This window comes from Semicossyphus pulcher, unplaced genomic scaffold (genome assembly GCF_022749685.1).
Source record: "Semicossyphus pulcher isolate SPU_LCO1_2020_fin unplaced genomic scaffold, fSemPul1.0.p SCAF_15, whole genome shotgun sequence".
NCBI lineage: Eukaryota > Metazoa > Chordata > Actinopteri > Labriformes > Labridae > Semicossyphus > Semicossyphus pulcher.
This window is the reverse complement of record NW_027211659.1, coordinates 6,373,488-6,392,529: the sequence shown is the minus strand read 5'-3', so window position 1 is coordinate 6,392,529 and position 19,042 is coordinate 6,373,488. Positions and strand designations below refer to the sequence as shown.

Genomic DNA, 19,042 nt, shown 5'->3' with positions numbered 1-19,042 from the left:
GGATTCGAACCAGGAACCTTCCAGCGAGGCAACATCGTGACCACTGCACCACCATGCAGCCCTGATTAACCAATCACTGCAAAATATAATTGGTAAAAGTAGAAGAAAGAAAGAAAGAAGAAAAGAAGAAAATACGTCTTTATCTCCGCCCACTTCACTGCTCCATTCAACATCAGACGTGCATCTACGGATGTGCTAACACACTCACCGCTACTCTCCTAATTATTGCACAGAAATCTCCACACATTTTGCACCGCATTTGCACACACACACACACACACACACTCACCCACTTTGAAACGATGCCAGGAGCAGACGCTGAATCTGAAGATCAATACAGCGTGATCCTATCTGCTCTCTTTGATATCCACAGGCACAGCCCACTAAACCCTTCAGCTGAATTTGAGAGAAATTGCTCAGAGCCTTTGAAGCTTCTTGTCTGAGGTCTTGGGAAGTTCGTGCCCTTAATTTGAGCCATTTAGGCACAACCAGTGTAATGGATAGATTGCACAGAAACATTAGAGGCCGGATTGGAATTGATATTCCGCTTTGCAGAAGCTGCTGATGCTGTCAGACCGAGGGGGAGAGATAGGAAGCGAGGCGAAGATACGTCTCATTGTGAGAGATTTTTTGCTCTACGGTTACAAATTGTTTGTGTGATGTTTACAGCTTTCTCTGTTTAATTTGTGCATTGATGAAACACAGCAATTCTTCTGGATACACACACAACTCTGGGATATTTTTGGACTTCTTACACTTAAATGCTGGAGAAGGGATGCGAGATGATACATGCACAGCTTTCCAAAGAGTACACAGAGTGCAGATTTTCCCCAAACTCTCTAAGATCTATAAGGAACTTTTCCCCAAGGGGTGTATCAAACACTTTGTTAAACTATGTTCAAGCTTTTGTCGGAGTAATGTGTCGCTCCATCGCTGTGTTTCTTGAATAATCAACATGCAACCCGCTTATTCCTTTCCTCCAGCTTCCATATAGGTGTGTGTGTGTCGGTGCCTTTCTCTGATTGTGGCTTTTTCATGTTGTTCTGGTCGTCTGTGCCACTTTGTATCAGTGGTGCATTGCAGCAGTGGAGTGTAAATTTCTCCTTTAAAGGGGGATGCAGTATTTATGTGAATGGATTACCGGGGCTCATTGTGCGCTTGGCTGTCCAGAGACAATTCTTCATGAGGGTGTCCAGGGACAGCCTGTCTGAGCTTCGAGCAGCACAGCTACACGCACAAACACACACACACACACACACACACACACACACGCATGCTGTCAGGGTGACAATTAAGTCTGTGTACACAGAGAGAGGAGTGGGGATAAAACAGAAAGTAAATTTATGGCGAGGGGGCTCTAAGAAACTTCCCAATCTAGGGAACGGTGCTGTCAGCGCCCCTGGATGTTTGGGCCTCGCTGCAGACAACAAATAGGAGAGAAGTGAGAAATGACACAGGATGTATGCGTATAAATTTACACCATCCGCTCAATCCGCACCTGGCCCTGAAGATTTTTATACAAACGCAGAGAACAGGAAGAAAGAGAAGCCACTTTACACTGTCATCAATAGGATCGGTGGTACAGATGCTATTACATGTAAAAAATGTGCTCAGCATTGACTAAGTCTCACCACTATCGGTGCTGTTGGACACCTGGTTGAAGTAGACCCTGAGGATCCATCTGCGTCCTACTTCAGGAGCTGGTCCAGGGCCAAGGACCCAGGGTCCGGTCAGTGGGACCCTGCTCCTCCTCCCTGTCCAGTCTCTCAGAACACAGACATCATGATGCATCAACAGTTTGTAAGTTGAGTACCAGTTAGAAACAGGAACATGCCATCATACACAAGTTTATACTTAACATTAACACACAACTAAAAAGTGATGTAATTGGTTCGTACTAAATACATCAGCGTAACAAAGAGACATGACACTCTGTCTTACCTCTTTTCAGTGTCTCTTTCAGTACCTCTTTGGAGTGTCTTTGAGGCTTCTATTATTGGCAAATACTGACTGTATTTTCACACATTCAAGATGCGTTCAAGAAGTAGATGTAGCCACTTATCCCATTGTTATATGTACCACACTTTTACAGCCTTGACATTTTGGCTTTCAACATGTTATTTATTTGGAACCAAAAGTGACCATCTTTGGCCTTGAAGGTGGAGCTTGAGAGGAGCATGAAGCTATCAGCTAACCATATCAGCTAGCCAAAGCTTGGTTAGCAAGGTGCTCTGTAACTCACAGTAGTTTTGGCTAGCAAAAAAACGGCGTTAAACAGAAGTATTCACAGAAAAAAGACCAGCCAACTCCTCAAAGTGTTTTTTTATACAACCGAACAATGAACAGGGCTTTTCCTTAGGTCGCTGTGGTAGCGACTGGTCAATCACAGGTGGCCACACTCTAAAGCATACCGTAATTTTTTGTCTATTTTACTTTAAGTCGAGCCATATTGTACAAAATGAACATCATGCTGTATTTAAGACATTAAACTCATAAAGAAAATATCAACCTAAGCAATAAATCAAGTGAAAGGAGGCTCATTTCCTCGTAGACTTCTATACAATCAGTATACTTTCTGTAACAGTGGAGCTGCCCCCTGCTGGCGCTTAGAAATGATGCAGGTTGAAGGCAAATGGGCGGCACCTTGTCAGCTTTCTGTAACAGAATTATAAACTTTGAGGATTGAGGGGCGTGACTAGGACAGAAATGTGCTCCCTATGAAGTATTTTTTGTCTGTTCTTGAGAATTGAAAGTTTTATTTTGGTAAAAGAAGTCACATGTTCATCGTTACCTTTAAAACTTCTTTGAAAGTTTTGAAAATATTGATTGACAGAGTGTATTTTTCTTTAATCTTGTGCAGCTTTTCTTTTATCCATTTAAAGTCAACACCCTTAAAAGAATGTGACTCTAATAAAAACACACGATTTAATATGATAGAAATGTTTGCAGTGCTGCAACACCTTGTGCACAGAGGCGAGCTTAGATCTCCCCCTCCCTCCCCCCTCTTCTCTCCCCCGTATGACTCACCCTGCTTTCTCTGTGGCAGTGAACTCTTCACCTCTGACAGGCTGTCTCTGCACACAGTGCAGATCTTTGCTGGGTTAAATACCAGATTCACCACAATGACCACCTCGCCTTGCACAAACCCCCTCCAAATGCAATATCACAATGCTCTGTGAAAGACAGGTGCAGACTAATTGAATGAGGGCGAGGTTGCTTTTCCTCCAAAGCAATTAAGCGCTCTCGCTGGCTAGCTGATTGAGGCAGCCATGCATGGCCGCCATAGCTGCCACTCCACTCCAGCCTGAGACAGAAGCTAGCTAACTTTCATTTATAACCATACACACATCCTTTATCCAACACCCCCTCTGTCTACCTGTGATTGATTAAAAACAGTGAACAAAGGAAGGTAGGAGTGGCGGTGGATGATACAGATTTGAGACAGTGAGTAATAATCTGCTGGTTTCATGGTGTGTTGGTGTTTAGCTATAATCTGTGCAAGAAAGTGAATATTTTATGTCTTTCTGACTCATTTGCTCTGAGAAATCAAGGAAATCAGCATAAAACTGACTTTAAAAACTCACTGTGTCCTTTAGAGGTAAGATATGAAAGCCTGTGATATCTGTACGCTACAGTGTATGAAGCTAACCAGCAGCCTGCTAGCTTAGTTTTAGCTTAAGGGCTAAAAACAGGAGAAAACTGCTAGCTTGTTGCTGTGCAAAGGTCAAAAATCTTCCAGCAGCTCCAAAGCTAACAAATTAGCAAGTCAGAGCTTAATGTAAATGTTGAAATTATACACTGTAGAGCAAGAAGTATGTCCCCTGTAGCGTCCATGACGTCAACCATTGTTTTGCTGAATGTATTACTTTAGAAATAATTGCCACATTTTTTTTCATCAGTGTAAATCTACATCCATCAGGGGAAGTAGACGCAGATTAAAATGATTAATAATGCTATAAGATATGGTGATGTTTTATGGAAATACTCACTGAACATTGTGCGCAAACACTGAAAGTTTAAATGTTGAATTCTTTTTTAGAATCAGTTCCTTGTTTAACTTTTAATCTGTAAGGTCTTTAAGTGATCGTGTATTCACGTCTGTCTTAGGTTGAATTCAGGACTTTAAGAGGCATGAAGTCTCAGCTGAAAAATCCAAATTGACCTGAACAGCTGTATGATTGAATCGATGCAGCCCTGCATCAAACAATTTCCCGCAGCACAGTATGGATTTACAATGATGTGAAAATGATGGAAAAACACTCCTCTTATTACCACCTCTTCAACCTGGCGTCTGTGAGCACATGTGAACATGAAGGAAGCAATCAATGGCGTACCTGCCGCTAAATGATATGATTTGTATTGAAGTGAGCGTGTTGTGAGTGATTCGAGGGTCCTGTTGGAGATGAAGGAGTAGATGTGTGTGTGTGTGGGTGTGTAAGCTGATGCTGTCTGCTATTAAGGCATCCAAGCACCCATTTCCTGTTTCAACCAATTAACGACCCTGGTTTCTTTCCCGTGTGTTTGTGTGCGCGTGTTTTCCTCCTGCCTTTCATTGTGTTTCATCTCCCTCTGAAGCGCTGCAGATTTATTAAGGACAGGACAAGACCAGTGATGACAGTTCCTTTCATGTCCCCGGGGGGAAATACAATAAGCCTGCTGCGTCTCTGCCGTCTTCCTGTGGCTCTGTCTGCTTGTACTGCCTATTACTGTCAAGGTTCAACGTCTGCACTGTCAACTTTCTCTGCTTATGTGCTTTATTGCTTTCTTTTTCCTCTCTAGTGATATTTCTCTTGACTTTTCTCTCCGTCTGAGAATGCTTTATTTATTAATTTTTCCTCTATTAGTGCTTTTTATTTTCTCATTGCCATGCTCCATATTCTGTCTCCTCTTAAATGAAGGCCCTTCTGCCCTCCGCCGCCAGGTCACGGTTACTGTTCGTGCGGACGCTGCATCTGCCAGGACGGCTGGTTCGGGAAGCTGTGCCAGTTCCCCAGGTCCTGTGACATGAGCGACGCCCAGAGCAAGGAGCTCTGTGAGACATCTGACGGAGTGGTGTGCAGTGGAAAAGGTGAGCAAGCTCTCTTTTAATAACTGCTCGGTGGAAGTTTCTGCAAATGTCAAGGAGAGTTTTCATGTCCTTAAAATAAAGCAATATCAACCTGCACTGAAAATATTACTAAACTCAAAGTATATCAGTGTCAGGAGAAGAAATGTGCTTAAAATATTAGAAGCAAAGGTACAAATAAGTCAGGGATAAAGTCCTTCAGCGTCTGAGGTTAGAACTCCGTCCATAGCAACGGTCTGGTATACATAGCAACGGTCTGCTATGCTGAAATAACAGACTGCAGAACGTTGCAATTGACCAATCAGAATCGAGTACACAATAAGACCGTGTAATAATGCCAAATATTGCCATGTTAGGGTTATGTTACTCTGTATCATTGCAGGCCAAAGATCATAACAGCAGTGCTGATATTCAGTACAACAGCACGACCTTGAGTGTGATATTGCGTTTATACAACAGTTATACAAGCTGCACATAGTAGTAAAAAGTAATATTTTTGCTCCACCAACTCAACTAGTTCAACAACCTAACTATAACTGGATCTTTGTTGCCAAGCAACCCAAAAATTCTCCTGCACTCTGTAGCTGTGTCCCAATTCAAGGGCTGCATCCTTTGAAGGGCATGTTTGAAGGCTGACTGCGTCACAGCGGCGCTTCGAAAGGCTGTCTCATTTCGAAGGCTCCTTCAGATGCAGCCGTCAAATGCGTCCTCCTTTTCCCTGTCCCACGGAGGATCCATCGGGTGCATCCTTCGCGGCCAAGCGTATCTCGAGATGCATTGAAAATGAGATGGCAGACTCCTATGCAGCCGAGGAATAAACTTTTAAATGTAAAAGTTTTTGGTTTCAACTCAATCGAATAGCTAGCGTTACAAATGTAAAAAAAAGGAAAGGGCCCTTGAAACAAATTCTCTTTAAAATAATAGGTTAAGTTACGTGACGTTTGTTACGCTAGCTACTTGGCCTGCTAGCTACCTGTTGCTAGGCGATAGGAGCAGCGTTTGGTGACGCAAAAAGGAAATCCTCTGTAGACAAGATTATCTCATTTCAGTTCAGCTTTAGCGGTCTACGCAGGCTATGAATGGCGCATCCTCCGTAGACCTCCTTCGAAGACTGCAGACATTTATCGGTTTGATTTAATGTTTCATCAACCAGTGAAATACGAGTCTCCTGTGTGATTCAGAGGTACCAGCTTGATAATGTAGACATACACAGACTGCTGTAATGTTAATTGACAGTATTCAGAACACCTGGGTGAGGCGGAGTGATACACAGAGTGAAAAGTCCCAGTGATGTTGTTCTCTATATCAGCACTCAGAACTAACTGTTGTATGATACAACTGTCACTTTCAACCCAAAATGTTGGGTGTTTCAATTATTGTAAGAAATAACTGAACTATATATCTCCTTAGCACGAATCTCATAGTGTAAAATGTATGAAACAGCTCAATCAAAACTGTTATATCTACAGCGAGATCAGGCTGATGCAACTCTATCTGTCTCTGATGTGCAGACAGAAAGTCATTAAAATGAGAGCAACAGTTTGCAACGTACTGTATCTTTAAATATTAAAATTACAAATTCATTCCAAACCCACAATTACATTGCTTTATCAGGTTAGTACCACGCGGCAGAGGGCCAAAAGTTTATAACACATTTAACTGCAGATGTAGAGCTGAAAAGATTTGCCGATTGATAGAGAATGAATCGAGACATTTGGCTCTTAAATGTGACAATTTTCTGCTTTCCTGTTCCTCGGTGATGGTGCAATAAGAGGAACAATCTGAAAGCCTCACAATTGGGGCATTTTTCACCATTTTCTGGAGTTTTATGGGCTTAAACAAACAATCAAATAACAAATTAGGATTAGTCGCAGCCCTTTGTAGCTTCCTGTCAGCTGTATCATTTGTGTTTCAAATGAATCCCTGCAAATTGCCACCACATTTTATGTATCATTAGGTGGCAATTGACGAAAAAAAAAGGATTCCTCCTCAAATGTTTTGCGTTGAATCTGCAGAATAAGAGCGTCTGCGGCGGGTCCGGCCCCGCAGAGCCGTGCCGGGTGTGAAAATGAAGATGAGCATGTTCATTCTCCACGCTCCGCTTCATTCAGACACCAGAACAATCTCCCGCTCAGCCTCACCTCTCCGCCCCCCCCCTCTGCCTCCTATAGATGCTTCCTGGAGCCCGCTCTATGTAGATAGAAATTGTGGAGACTGACAACATAGTTGCCGGACCTGTGGGCGTGAGCTTTGGGAGAGAATTGAAGCAGACAGGAGTAGATTTGTTTCCCCCGTCCAGTCCTTAATACAGTATTATCCTGCTGCCGCCCTTCGGAGACAAGGAGACAGCGGTGGGGACGAGAGGGAGGTTTAAGTGTGGGTGGATTGGTTTCCTGGTGGCAAAAGTATATTAGAAGCTATTTCCCCAGGGAACATCTCATATCCACTCTGCCCAACACGGTTAGTCCTCTGTGTAAAGTACAGGAAATAATACAAACAGCATTTACAGAGAAAACAATCAGCAAGGGGTTGGTGCTATAAAGAAATATAGACTGTAAAAGTGTTCCTCAGCTTGGACGAGGAGATGAGATGTTCCTTAACAATTGTATGTTTGTGTTTCAGGTTCCTGTCACTGTGGCCAGTGTATCTGCTCCCCCCAGGAGTCGTGGGTGTCTGGAGAGTACTGCGAGTGTGACGACCGAGAGTGTGACAAACATGACGGCCTCATCTGCACAGGTACAGTATGGAACACGCGCAAATACAGACAAAACCAGGGGTCTCACTTATAAAAGAGTGCGTAGAATCCAGACTAAAACTGACGGAGCAAACACAGCCAAAAATAATACAAATGTATAAAACCTGTGCGTACACATGTCATACGCCTCTTTCACTTTCTCACAATGCACCTGTAAAATGTGCGCACGTGAATTAGCTTCTTATTCGCCCTCTGCACGACCACATTACACTATAGATGGTCAATGCAAAGCACCTCGTTAATGGAAAATACATATAAATAAACCGGCTGATTACAGGAGGTTGTGTACGGTGAATCACAGTAAACAACAGAGAGGAAGACGAAGGTGATGAGCTCTCCTTTTGATCAGTGAAACACAAGCTTTATAATTTATATGGTTTACTTATGATGATCTTTGCTTGCACGGTGTTTGGGGCTGATTAAAGGGATATGTAATGATTGTGAGAGTGACAGTTTCCCCCTGTCTCCAAAATGTTCGTATGCATTGGGTCAGAGCTGGCGTGGAGGACCGCACAACCCGTCAACTTTGTTTTTCAAGTTTGCTTTGAAAGTTTATAAATGAGGCCTCTTATGAGTCCGAAAAGATGGGCATGTGTTTGGACTGTGGGAGGAAACCAGAGTACCCAGAGGGAATCCACACACGCACGGGAAGAACATGCAAACTCCACACAGGCCGTCCAAACTCGGGTTCGAACTAGGAACCTTCTCGCTGTGAGGCAACAGCACTACCCACCGCACCCCGTGCAGCCCTTAACGATGAATCGTGTCACCCAACGTTTTCTCACTGACGAGCTCTATGGCACTCAGTGATAAGATGCATCAAGCTTAAGATACACAAACAAAACTTTAATTAATTCTCAGTCTTTTTGTGTGCATGATACTTCACTGACACACAGAAAAAGTAGGAATATCAGCATCTCAGTAGGACCTCCCATATTCTCAGTTGGGGTAAAATGTTGAAGACAAACCAACAGATAATTTTGTGTCTGTATTGCGGATAGTAAAACCTTCCGGAACATTCTAATAGTTCAGATGGAAAATTGATGAACACACACCTGATGAATTAGATGTTTGCATGGCGACAAGCTGCTGTTTCGTTCGTGCACTTTTACCTGTGTTGCAGACCATTTTGTCTCCTCCTGTAATCCTTAACATATTATATTCAGTGCATGAAATGAACCAGCCAGCATTCCTAACATGCTGAATTTATCACATCACTCATCTGTTGTATGTGTAATGAGAATCCACCGCTTTAAAGGCTCCATGAAATCTCTCTGGAATCATTAACATGGAAGAACTGACTCCACCGCTGCTACCTGCAACTGCTCTTACTTTCATTTTAAATATGAAACACCACCACATGCTAATAACCCTCATGTATATGGTAATATTCACATATATATTCCAGTCATTATTGTGCTAGATGTTGAATATTTAACATTACATGTCTTTGTTTCCTCCCCGTTCTCTTCATTCTGTAGCAGCGTCTGTCTGCATCTGCAGCCGCTGAAGCTCATTACATGACATTAAGGCTGACATTTGGAGCCATGGAGTCATGATGAGAAACACTTCTGAACAGCTGTCCAGATTTTGACAGGCCCCGGGGCAAAAATAATTATAAACACGTAGTGAGATTTCCATTATCAGTGGGGAGAAGACGGCTCCTGTGGATTAGAGGCTATAGTGAGAATAGTGTGTGTGTCCTCTCTTCTGTTCTCTGACAAAACTAAAGCCGTTTATGTTGGTCATGTTGGGACAGAATCAACACATACAAGGGTCTGTGTCTGGTTAACAGTTCTACAGGCTCACTCAGTTCAGAGGAGCCAGAACACAGCTCTGCAGCTGAGTCGAAACGGCTGGAAATTACATGTCAGGGCCGGCTCCGGTCATTTTGGCGCCCTAGGTGAGTTTAGAATGTGGCGCCCCCACCCCCCCACTGCTTATGGTCAAATATAACTTTTGCCACACAATATCATTTTTTACTTTGCATGCCAGTGTGCAACACAGTTATCCACACAGTTTGATATTGCGATAAAGATCGATCAAGCTTGCTACAATGTGTGGGATATGAGGACCTTGTGGGGCCTTAGACCCCAGTAGGGGGGTCAGGGGGCTTCTCCCTTGGGAATTGTTTTTATAATAAGCTCTATTTTGATGCAATTTTCTTTATTAACATTCAAAGTAATCATTGAAAATGTAAAAACGTGTACCTGAACTGTCGCCATTTAACACTTACTGATTAGAATTGGAAAAAATGTGAAATTCACGAGTTACCTTTAGTTTACTGTGATATTAAAAGGGTCTTTCTTCATTCATAGACCCTTTCTATTATTCCCCATTCCCACCGAAATTATAATAAATGCTGATTGTCTCTTTTCCCATTGCCAGTGAAGTATACTCCTGTCGGTCTCTTTTCTGCCGCGTCACCGTCTGACGTAACAAAAACACCGGAGACAGGGTTAGTAAACAGTGCAGATGTTACGGTGGTTAGGTCTTTATTGTATCTATTACTCATTCAGTCTGTTTATCAAACTCGGCGCTGGTAAACTTGGAACGATGTTCGAGCGCTGCTCAGACGGAGACGGGCGGAATTTGTAGCTGAGATGACGAGGCAGCGCAGAAGTTACCGATGGAGCATAGCATCGCGCCGGAAAGGGGGCGGAGATTAGTGTGTCGACACAGGTTTTGTGTTCCCATCAATGCCGATCGGAGCCGAGGCGATAATTACCCGGGTCTGCTGCAGAGTCATTTGACCCGGGTCTGAATGCCAATTGTAGCCTTTCCCATTAAGCAAAAAAGCAGCAGTTTTCTTGACCAGTGGGAAAGCGGCTTTATATGCTGTCTGTCGTTCTGTCTGTCCGTGTCTGTATCACACGTGTGATCAGACGAGTAGGGCGAGCTAACAGATTGACATTATGTGTACGACAAAAGAACTCCTCGTACCCTCCCCTCTATTAAAAGATCGAGTTGTTCCAACTGGACCTCTCTTTACTCCCACTGTGTGAGTCCAGAAGGGAAGTTTTGAGTGACAGACTGGTGCATTGTTGGTTTTGGTCTTTCCGGGGGATTTATTGTTAATAAGAAGAATAAAGCGAAAGGCCAGCTTTATCCTTTAATCAAAGGAAGGTCTGTCTCGTCTGCAACCTGGATCCAGCAGATCAACAAACAGCTCAGTGACTTCTGTGAGGATCCACGTGTTGACTCATCGAGCTCGGTCTCTTTATCTTCCATCTCCTGCCTCACTTCTATTCTTCTTTCTCTTACCTACTTACCCATCTTTTCCATCTAACTATTATTGTGTTACCCTCCTCCTCGCGCTCTCGCCTCTCTCTTCACTCCCACAGTACATTCGCAGTAGACGTGCCTTTTCAGCTGTGTGACAGGAGGCCAGCAGGAGGAGTCCTCCTAACCTCGGCATCCTCTGTCTGACAGCTCGGGGAGCTCGGGGAGAGCTTGGGGGCAACTGGATTATAACACAGAATAGGATGTTTTCTCACTCTGGGTATTTCCTCATACCTAAAGTAGGTTATTTGTGCGTCCCAAAGCAACCACAATGATTTGTAATCTGGCTCCTCGCACCCCGAAATCCCACCTGAGACTTCCGACAGCAACACTTTTCTGCTTAAATAAACACGCTACTTTCCTGGAAAGGACGGCTTAATTTTACTGCATCAATACCACAATTTAATATAACAAAGATAATCCAGTTTCATGGGGAATTGGAGCTTTGTGTGAATATAAAGACTATCTAAAGAATAGAGGCCTTTCTTTCTTAATTAAACCAGAGTTTGCTCCTCTGCTGTGCTGGCAGAAGCGGTGGAAAACTGTCCCGAGCAGTGCAGCCAGCCTCCACCATCATCCCCGCTCCAACCCAGCAGAGAGCTGCACCCAGGGGCACACGGTGTGAAAAGAGGAACCTTGTTAAAGGTCAGGCATGATGGCACAGCTTTTAATTCACAGCTTTTCTTCTCACATCTTCCTCGCAGGGAACGGCCTGTGCAACTGTGGCAGCTGTGAGTGCTGGGACGGCTGGACAGGGAACGCGTGCGAGATCTGGGTGGGAGCGGAGTACTGAGGAGGAGAGGACACTGAGTTTAGAGACAAGAGGACTGGCTGCCCGGAGCGACCAGAGAAATGCCGATGGTCACCACCAGGCTGGTGGGAAACCACGAATAAACATGGAGGAAATTCTGCATCTCATTAACAGCATTCATTCTTTTATTGTACTGGTTACAAATTATCCTTTTAAAACCGGGAGTTGTAGGTGTAAGAGAAACAAACATATTACCATGTACACAAACAGTTTTATGTATAATTGTTATATAATGTAGAGATGATTACATATTCAAGATGGCTGCACATAAAAGTAAGCAGATACAAATCTAAATGTTGGAAAGAAAAGGGATTATTAAGGTGGCTACCAGCACCTGTATATGAGACGTGGATGTAGCCTCTTGGTGTCAGAAGTGCCTTAAAAGTGAGTTATTTCTAATGACCAGCAGGGGGCGATCAAACTGAGTCCGATTGAATGAAAGCAGATGAAAACATTAGCCGACTTTTCCTTTGATTTATTCCCTCAGTAAATATTTTCTTGATGAGTTTATGGTCTCAAACGCCAGTTTCAACTCTTCTTAAAAACAGCATGACGTTTAAATTTGTGTCCCATTTCAATATAGTCACTTTAGGGCGTGGCTACCGTTGATTGACAAGTGGCTACAATGGCAACCTGTCAACCAGAGTATCGACTTAATGCATACCCACACTGTTGTTCCAATATGGTAACTTCTGGAGCCGAGCGCACCAGCCGGGCGTACGCCTGGGTGTAACGTTACATCCGGCCTGGAGCTGAAATTACGCCCTGTGCACCAGTAAGACTTGAGCCCTGTTTGCGTTGCACCTGAGTGTATCTTATACGCCTAGGATGGAGCAGGCGTAAGTTTAGATAGTCCGACTTAAATCCCCGTTAAAACAAACGGTAAAAGTAACGGTCACAAAACTGAAAAGAAAAACACAATGGCAGCGCGTCTTGTAGTTTTACGGGATGATAAATAAAACGGCATTTAAACGAGAGGGAGAGAGTCATCCGTGCTCGGACCAACCTGCTGGCAATGTACTCGGACAGTGAGCTGATCGAAATGATTCGTTTTGTCAGGCAAGTCCTGTTTGAATTTATTAATAAGGTCTCCCCTGAGCTCCAGCATGTGTCGGGCAGTAACACGGCGCTGTCCCCGCCCTGCAGCTGCTGATTGAGCTCCTTTTTCACTTTAGATAATTTGATGAGAGAAGTTAGAGAGTAGAGAAGTGTGTTTGACGCACCTTATCATTCATTTTCAATGAGAGGCGAGCGGGCAGGTAGGGAGGCGCGGGCGATCTGACAGGCGGAGCGACAAGCGGACGCGATCCTGTGAAATTGTTGCGGTCGTGCTCGTCACACGCACACGCCCGCTGCTAGAGTTGAAAGTTCTTGAACTTTTTTCTACGCGTTGCTGGATGTTCCAGGTTATGTATCATAGGTTTAACTTAAGCCAGGCTATGTTACGTTAGCCGTAAAGAAAATACAGTTGTACGGGCAGGGATACAGTAGTGCGCAAAAGAGGTTTCCATGGTTACCACTCGTAGAGCACCTGGTGTTTACTCGCGGAGCGCTTGTGTGCCTGTCTATTCACATGAGGAGCGCAGTAAGACCCCACGATCCGAGCAGGTACGCAGGCGGAGCGTCTGTGAGGCTCGGTGCACTCGGTGTAAATTTGAATCGAGCAGTCGGTCGTACCTAAGTCAGACGTATGAGGAAAGACCTATTTGTATACGCCCAGCTGGTGCACTCGGCTCCTTGTTCCAAAAAACCAAGATGGCGGCGCCCAAAATTCCGAATTCGAGGCTTCAAAAGGGGGATTAATGAACCCTACATCCACTTCTTTTATACGTTGTGTGTGGATACTGCAGGGGGATAATGTAGGTGTGTTTTTAACGTGTACAGAGATGTGAAAGCTCAAAGGAAAGTTCCAGACAGACGTTACTGTTTGAGGTTTTTATTTCTTTTTAATAATAAAACATTAAATGTGCCGCATGACACAACATTTTGCATGGAAAACAATGCGAAGACCTTAATCATACATGGTTACAAATTTGTTATAACATGACATAACTCCAATGGGCATACTTGCAATGGTATATATATTTTATTTTGAAAATAAATCATTTTAATAGTGCCTATTCTTCTCCACCTGGGAAATCAAACCACACGATCTGCCACGAAACCCCACGGCGCACCTACACTACAGCACGCTCCTCACTCGACTCATACTAGTGATAAGGTTAAACTCTAAGTGGAGGAAACAAAGAGAGGGCATACATAGTTCAGTTGTGGCATGCTGGATGTCCATGTCACTTCAAAAGGTGGCATCAGGGGGCGGAGAGCTGCATTGACACAAGAGCTCCGTCACCGCTCGAAAAGAGGACCGATAAGAAGTCACAAAGAAAATTTAATGTAAATTCGACTTTGGCCTTTTTCATGCTTAAACTAGCCAACCCCCTCTGTTTTCTTTGTCCCATCAGAAATGAAAGGTGCAATAATATACTGCACACTATATTGCATTAAGTATGTTACTGACGTTACAGTACAGTACACCCTTTATATAAATATTTTTATCAATATGTTGTATATGTGTTATACAACAAACACAAACTGTATAGTGTAGACAAACTCGTTGCATATATGTATGTAAAATTAGCGGTACATACCAACAGTTCTTGATAGACATAGCCTACTACATGCAGTTCATCGATGCCATCCTCTCCCCATGCAACAGATGGGACAACGTACAAAATAAGAGGTCGGGGAACAGAAGCGACAAAAGGAACTCAAGTGTGCTAGAATATTCCGAAGGGAGGGGACAAGAAAAGGAAGAAGTGATCGGGATCAGGAGACGACATCACACACGACCCAAAAGACAAACGGAGGAAATGAGAACCAAAAAAGAAACATGTACATTTACACACCGGTCATTTACAAAAATAAAGTCAGCCTTGCAGGGCTGGAGCAGCAGCCAGCCCAGCATGTAGAGTTTGTAAGATTGGAGGGTGATCGGCTGTAAAGAGGGCAGAAAGTCAGCCCCGGATACAACGACAGTGGTTTCATGTGCGCCGTTCATGTAACAGCTTTGTACAGACACTGATGTGCTTTGATGTCCTGCAATGTGTTTAATCCCAGTAAATCATATTCAACCAAATCAATCGCTTAATATAGTCGCAAGTTTTAGCAGCACACATCATCTACTTAACATTCTAAATCTTATCGAACAGAACTGAATCGTTAAAGCAAGACAGACGTTATAAAGTGATCGATCAGGTAGAGCTCCGAGAAACCGCTAACAGTCGTGATGAGGATGCGACAACAGAAAGTGCAGAGGGTTAGCTTTGAGATTAGCCGCGAGTGTGCTGTAGCCTGCAACATGCCCCATTCAGCTCCCAGAATACACTGAACTTCAGCGATCTCGAACAGAGTGGAGAACCGTACCCATACCTTGTTCCTTATAGAAAATACATGCATGTGATTAATTCAAGGTATACGTACTTCTCCCAAAAAAAATGACATCAGTCAGGACCTCTGAGCAGGGTGAGACTCTCTCGCACAGGACAGACGCTATCACAGTGAAAGCTTGGATGGATCTGAATCGGAGAATTTGTTTCCTTTTTTTTTTGTGGTAAAGAATCAGTTCTTCTCGGGATGAAAAAAGACTTTGGTCATTTCAGAACGAGTACATCTGAGTGTGGTTGTTAAAATGGAGAATGCTACGTGTCCTCTACATGGATGTATCGGGTGGGTGAGGCACCTTTGGCCCAGTGGGGACTGGGAACCTGTTTTTGCATGCCGGGAATCAAGGTCCAAACAGGCACGTGATAGGCCAAGATGATCAGTACTGGACTCTGCATGCTGAGCTAGGAGACAAATCCTCTCGTAGTAATAATCATAATAATAATATCTAGTCATTTAAAAAGTTTTTAATAGTCATTTTCCCTAAGTTTTATACAGTGAAAATGTTACAATATAAGCCATCTCTTGTATAACTGCTGCAAGAAGAGAGAACACAATATTAACCTTGCCCATGCTTTAGTTTGCTGAACCAAATAGGGATGCAGCCGATATAAATGTCGCCTACTGGTTTCAGCCATGTTGTTTTCTGGCTATAAGTAGACGCTGCCTTAAGATGGCTGCCAGTGCTGCAGTTATAGACCATCTGGGTCAAAGCCACAAGCCTTGCCTCGCAGTCCAAAGAAGTCAGTGAGTGAGGGACGGAGGCCTACAAGGCCTAGAGATATTCCTAGAGCCCACGCTCGGAAATAAGCTTAAAGAAAAATAGACTTCAGGTTTTTCTATTTACCAGAGAAGGCGGACCGAACCGCTGGTGGGACTTAGATAGTGATATGTATACACCATTCCGTACAGCGCTCTCCCACCCACACACACATCTGTTTAGGGAAGTGTGTGTGTGTTTGTGTGTGTGTAGGGAGCTCCTCGCATTGATTGCAGTGGCGGTAATTAGCACTTCATCAACTATGATTGCAGGAGCTATCTGCCAGCCTCCAGTGTGTTTTTTTTTTATCAGCTGTAAAAAGCAACGTCTCTTTCAAACTTTGTGTGTGCATGTTGTAGGCAAGAAGAAAATTTGGATTTTTTTTTGTCCGTTTTTATACATGTTTGGTTTTTTTTTTATGCCACATCTGTGTGAATGTGTTTCTTAGAAAATCACACGACTCCCTTGCAAAAGTGTTTTTATCTTTTCTGGGTTACTTGACAAAGAGAAAAGTGTGTGACTGGAGATAGAAAGAGAGGGAGAGGGGAACATACTCGTAAAAAATAGAGGACGACAGTCCAAATATTTACTCTATCTATACAGTCTCTATCCCAGAACATAGCTGGTGAACTGTGGTATAGAAAATAGATCTGAAGGTACACAGACTCTGCTGCAACATTATAGAGAGGAGGAGGAGGAGGGGGAGGTTTCTCGAATGAACCGTCAGCAAGCAAAGTACCACGAGCGTCGTTGTGAACACATGAATTCTCACAGTTTCAGAGGAATCTAAAGGCATTCCATGATCGGAGGTCCTCTTCCCTCCTGTGCTGGAGAAACTCTCCCCCGCCCTCAGAATCCATCCGCCCAGCTGGAGAAGAGGGAGGACGAGGCGGAGACAAAAAGAGGAAGGAGGAGCAAAGAGAAGAAAGGAAGGGAGGGAGGTTTGCTTGGATCTGATCCGCAGAAGAAAAACAGGGTCTGGAGTCTAGTCAGGAAAAGCCCTGCCTCCGTCGCATCGCCCCCCCCGTCTTCCTCCACACACACACCGGGTTCGCTCCAGGTGCGGCTATGTGGGGGGCTTGTCGGGCTTGCTGACAGGTTTACCTCCGTTCATCACCGCCGGCTCACTTGTGCTTTTACTGGGAGGTACCGCCGCCTTGGGCACCGTCTCTCCTACATCATGCAACGATGGCTCTCTGTACATGGCAACTGGAGGAGCAGGAGACAAGAAAGGAGAGAGGCAGGGAGAGAGCTGTTAGCAAGAACATCCTCCTTTCACTTTTGAATTATTTAAAGGGATAGTTCACATTTTTTGAAGAGGGGTTTATCACCTACAATCAGCACCAGTTTGACACCCCTGTTTTGAGAAGCTTCTTTGTCAGTTTTCCTGACACAGGAGCTAAGATCTGTACCCTTGTTGCTAAGGAGTAAAAGTCCCACCTAAAAAGATCTACATCAGTTTAACTGTACATTTTATTTTGCATATTCTAATGCTTCACTTTGCCATCAGACAGCCGTTCCTTGCCACTACCAATTTTGACCGTACATTCAATTCAAACTTCACTTTTACAAAGATTTTAAAGATGCTGCATATTTGGGTTTTCCCAGTAGCCTACAAATGTTACCATGTTCCTTTGAGAGATAATGGCCTTGCTCGAAATATAAACATCAACACTCAGGATGCAACGACATCGTCAACATTGCCCCCAAAATAACAAAAATACAAATTAGTTGCCAACACATCATCAAGCGTGTTTTTCATGCTGTGCGCACACATAACATCGTTTTCCAGAGCTGAGTTTGCTGAGGGGTGATCCATCACACATCCTTACTATCTCTGCTGAGAGGCGCGGAGGAAGAGCGACCGGGAAGCAACAGGTAAACAAAGGTTTAACAGTTTAAAGTACCGTAAAATCTGGAATATAGGTCACACCGGAATATAAGACGCACTCTGTTTTTGGGGGCGTATCCCAGAATGAAAAAGGTTTTATATAGCTATTTATAACCAAAAACGTGTGTATGTTTCAACACTACGTATACATTTCAGTTACTTCAACACGATTTCAATTTATTTCCGTTTGAAACACATTCAAACTCTGTTTTCGCCATGTCGAGTGTGTAATCCTGCTAGCTACTGGTGCGCTAGCTGGCAGCATTGATTGATTGTTGCATGTCAAAAATAAATAAATAAATGAAATTTAGCATAAAAATATTAATATAAAATATTAGCAGCAATAAAATCCAATGTAATGAGGCGTGTCTTATTTGTCCAAGTGAGTGTTTACATCTGGCATTGATTTGAGGACACCGGGTCACATGACATGGAAGCTGATGAAAAACATTTAGCCTATTAAAAGTGCTTATTATACACCAGATTTTACGGTATTTGTTTTGTGTTAATGAAACTTAAAAGGTTAAAAGTAATCGGTTTCCTCAGCTGAAATGAGTCGACACAGGAGAGTTTTAAGTTGAGATAAACTCCTGAACTAAGTTCATCTTACTTCAATGATAAGTTCAAAATACTTTAAGTTCAGTCCACTGAATTTTATGGGTTCTGTTTACTTATTTTATTTAAGTTACTTTAACAATAAAAGAGTTCGGTTTCCTCAACTGGTTTAAGTTGAACTAACTGATCAGGTTTAACAGGGTACTTGTTAACATTAAGCGATCACATCTTTAAGACAGTGCAGCTGACTTAAATAACGCATGTTCAACCTAAACACATCATCATATCACATGACTCGACACAGTTAAGCTCTTTTACTTACTTTTACTTAACTTGTTATAATTTACAGTGTAGGAACAAAGATGTTGTACGTGTCAATAGAAAGTGCAGTCTGAGGCGAAGCAGTGAAAATATTCCAGAGTTTATTTGATAATGATTTCTGATGAAGAAGTGGCTTAAACATTTGTTACATAGCTTAGCTT

General features: G+C 43.3%; 2 protein-coding genes across 3 annotated transcripts in view; one reads left to right on the top strand and one right to left on the bottom strand.

Annotated features, from left to right (window-relative positions):
- itgbl1 (integrin, beta-like 1) overlaps positions 1–12,893 on the top strand; it is a 59,872-nt gene extending 46,979 nt beyond the window's left edge. The window contains exons 9-11 of the mRNA XM_069663320.1: positions 4,922–5,068; positions 7,688–7,801; positions 11,807–12,893. Of these exons, the coding sequence (XP_069519421.1) occupies positions 4,922–5,068; positions 7,688–7,801; positions 11,807–11,895 (350 nt within the window). The 3' untranslated portion in view covers positions 11,896–12,893. The remainder of the gene's footprint in view (positions 1–4,921; positions 5,069–7,687; positions 7,802–11,806) is intronic.
- A 940-nt stretch (positions 12,894–13,833) lies between these two features.
- The window catches only part of fgf14 (fibroblast growth factor 14), a 133,117-nt gene continuing 127,908 nt past the window's right edge, over positions 13,834–19,042 (bottom strand). For both annotated transcript variants that reach the window (XM_069662816.1, XM_069662818.1), the window contains exon 5: positions 13,834–17,323. In XM_069662816.1, coding sequence (XP_069518917.1) covers positions 17,181–17,323 — 143 coding nt within the window. In that variant the 3' untranslated portion in view covers positions 13,834–17,180. The remainder of the gene's footprint in view (positions 17,324–19,042) is intronic.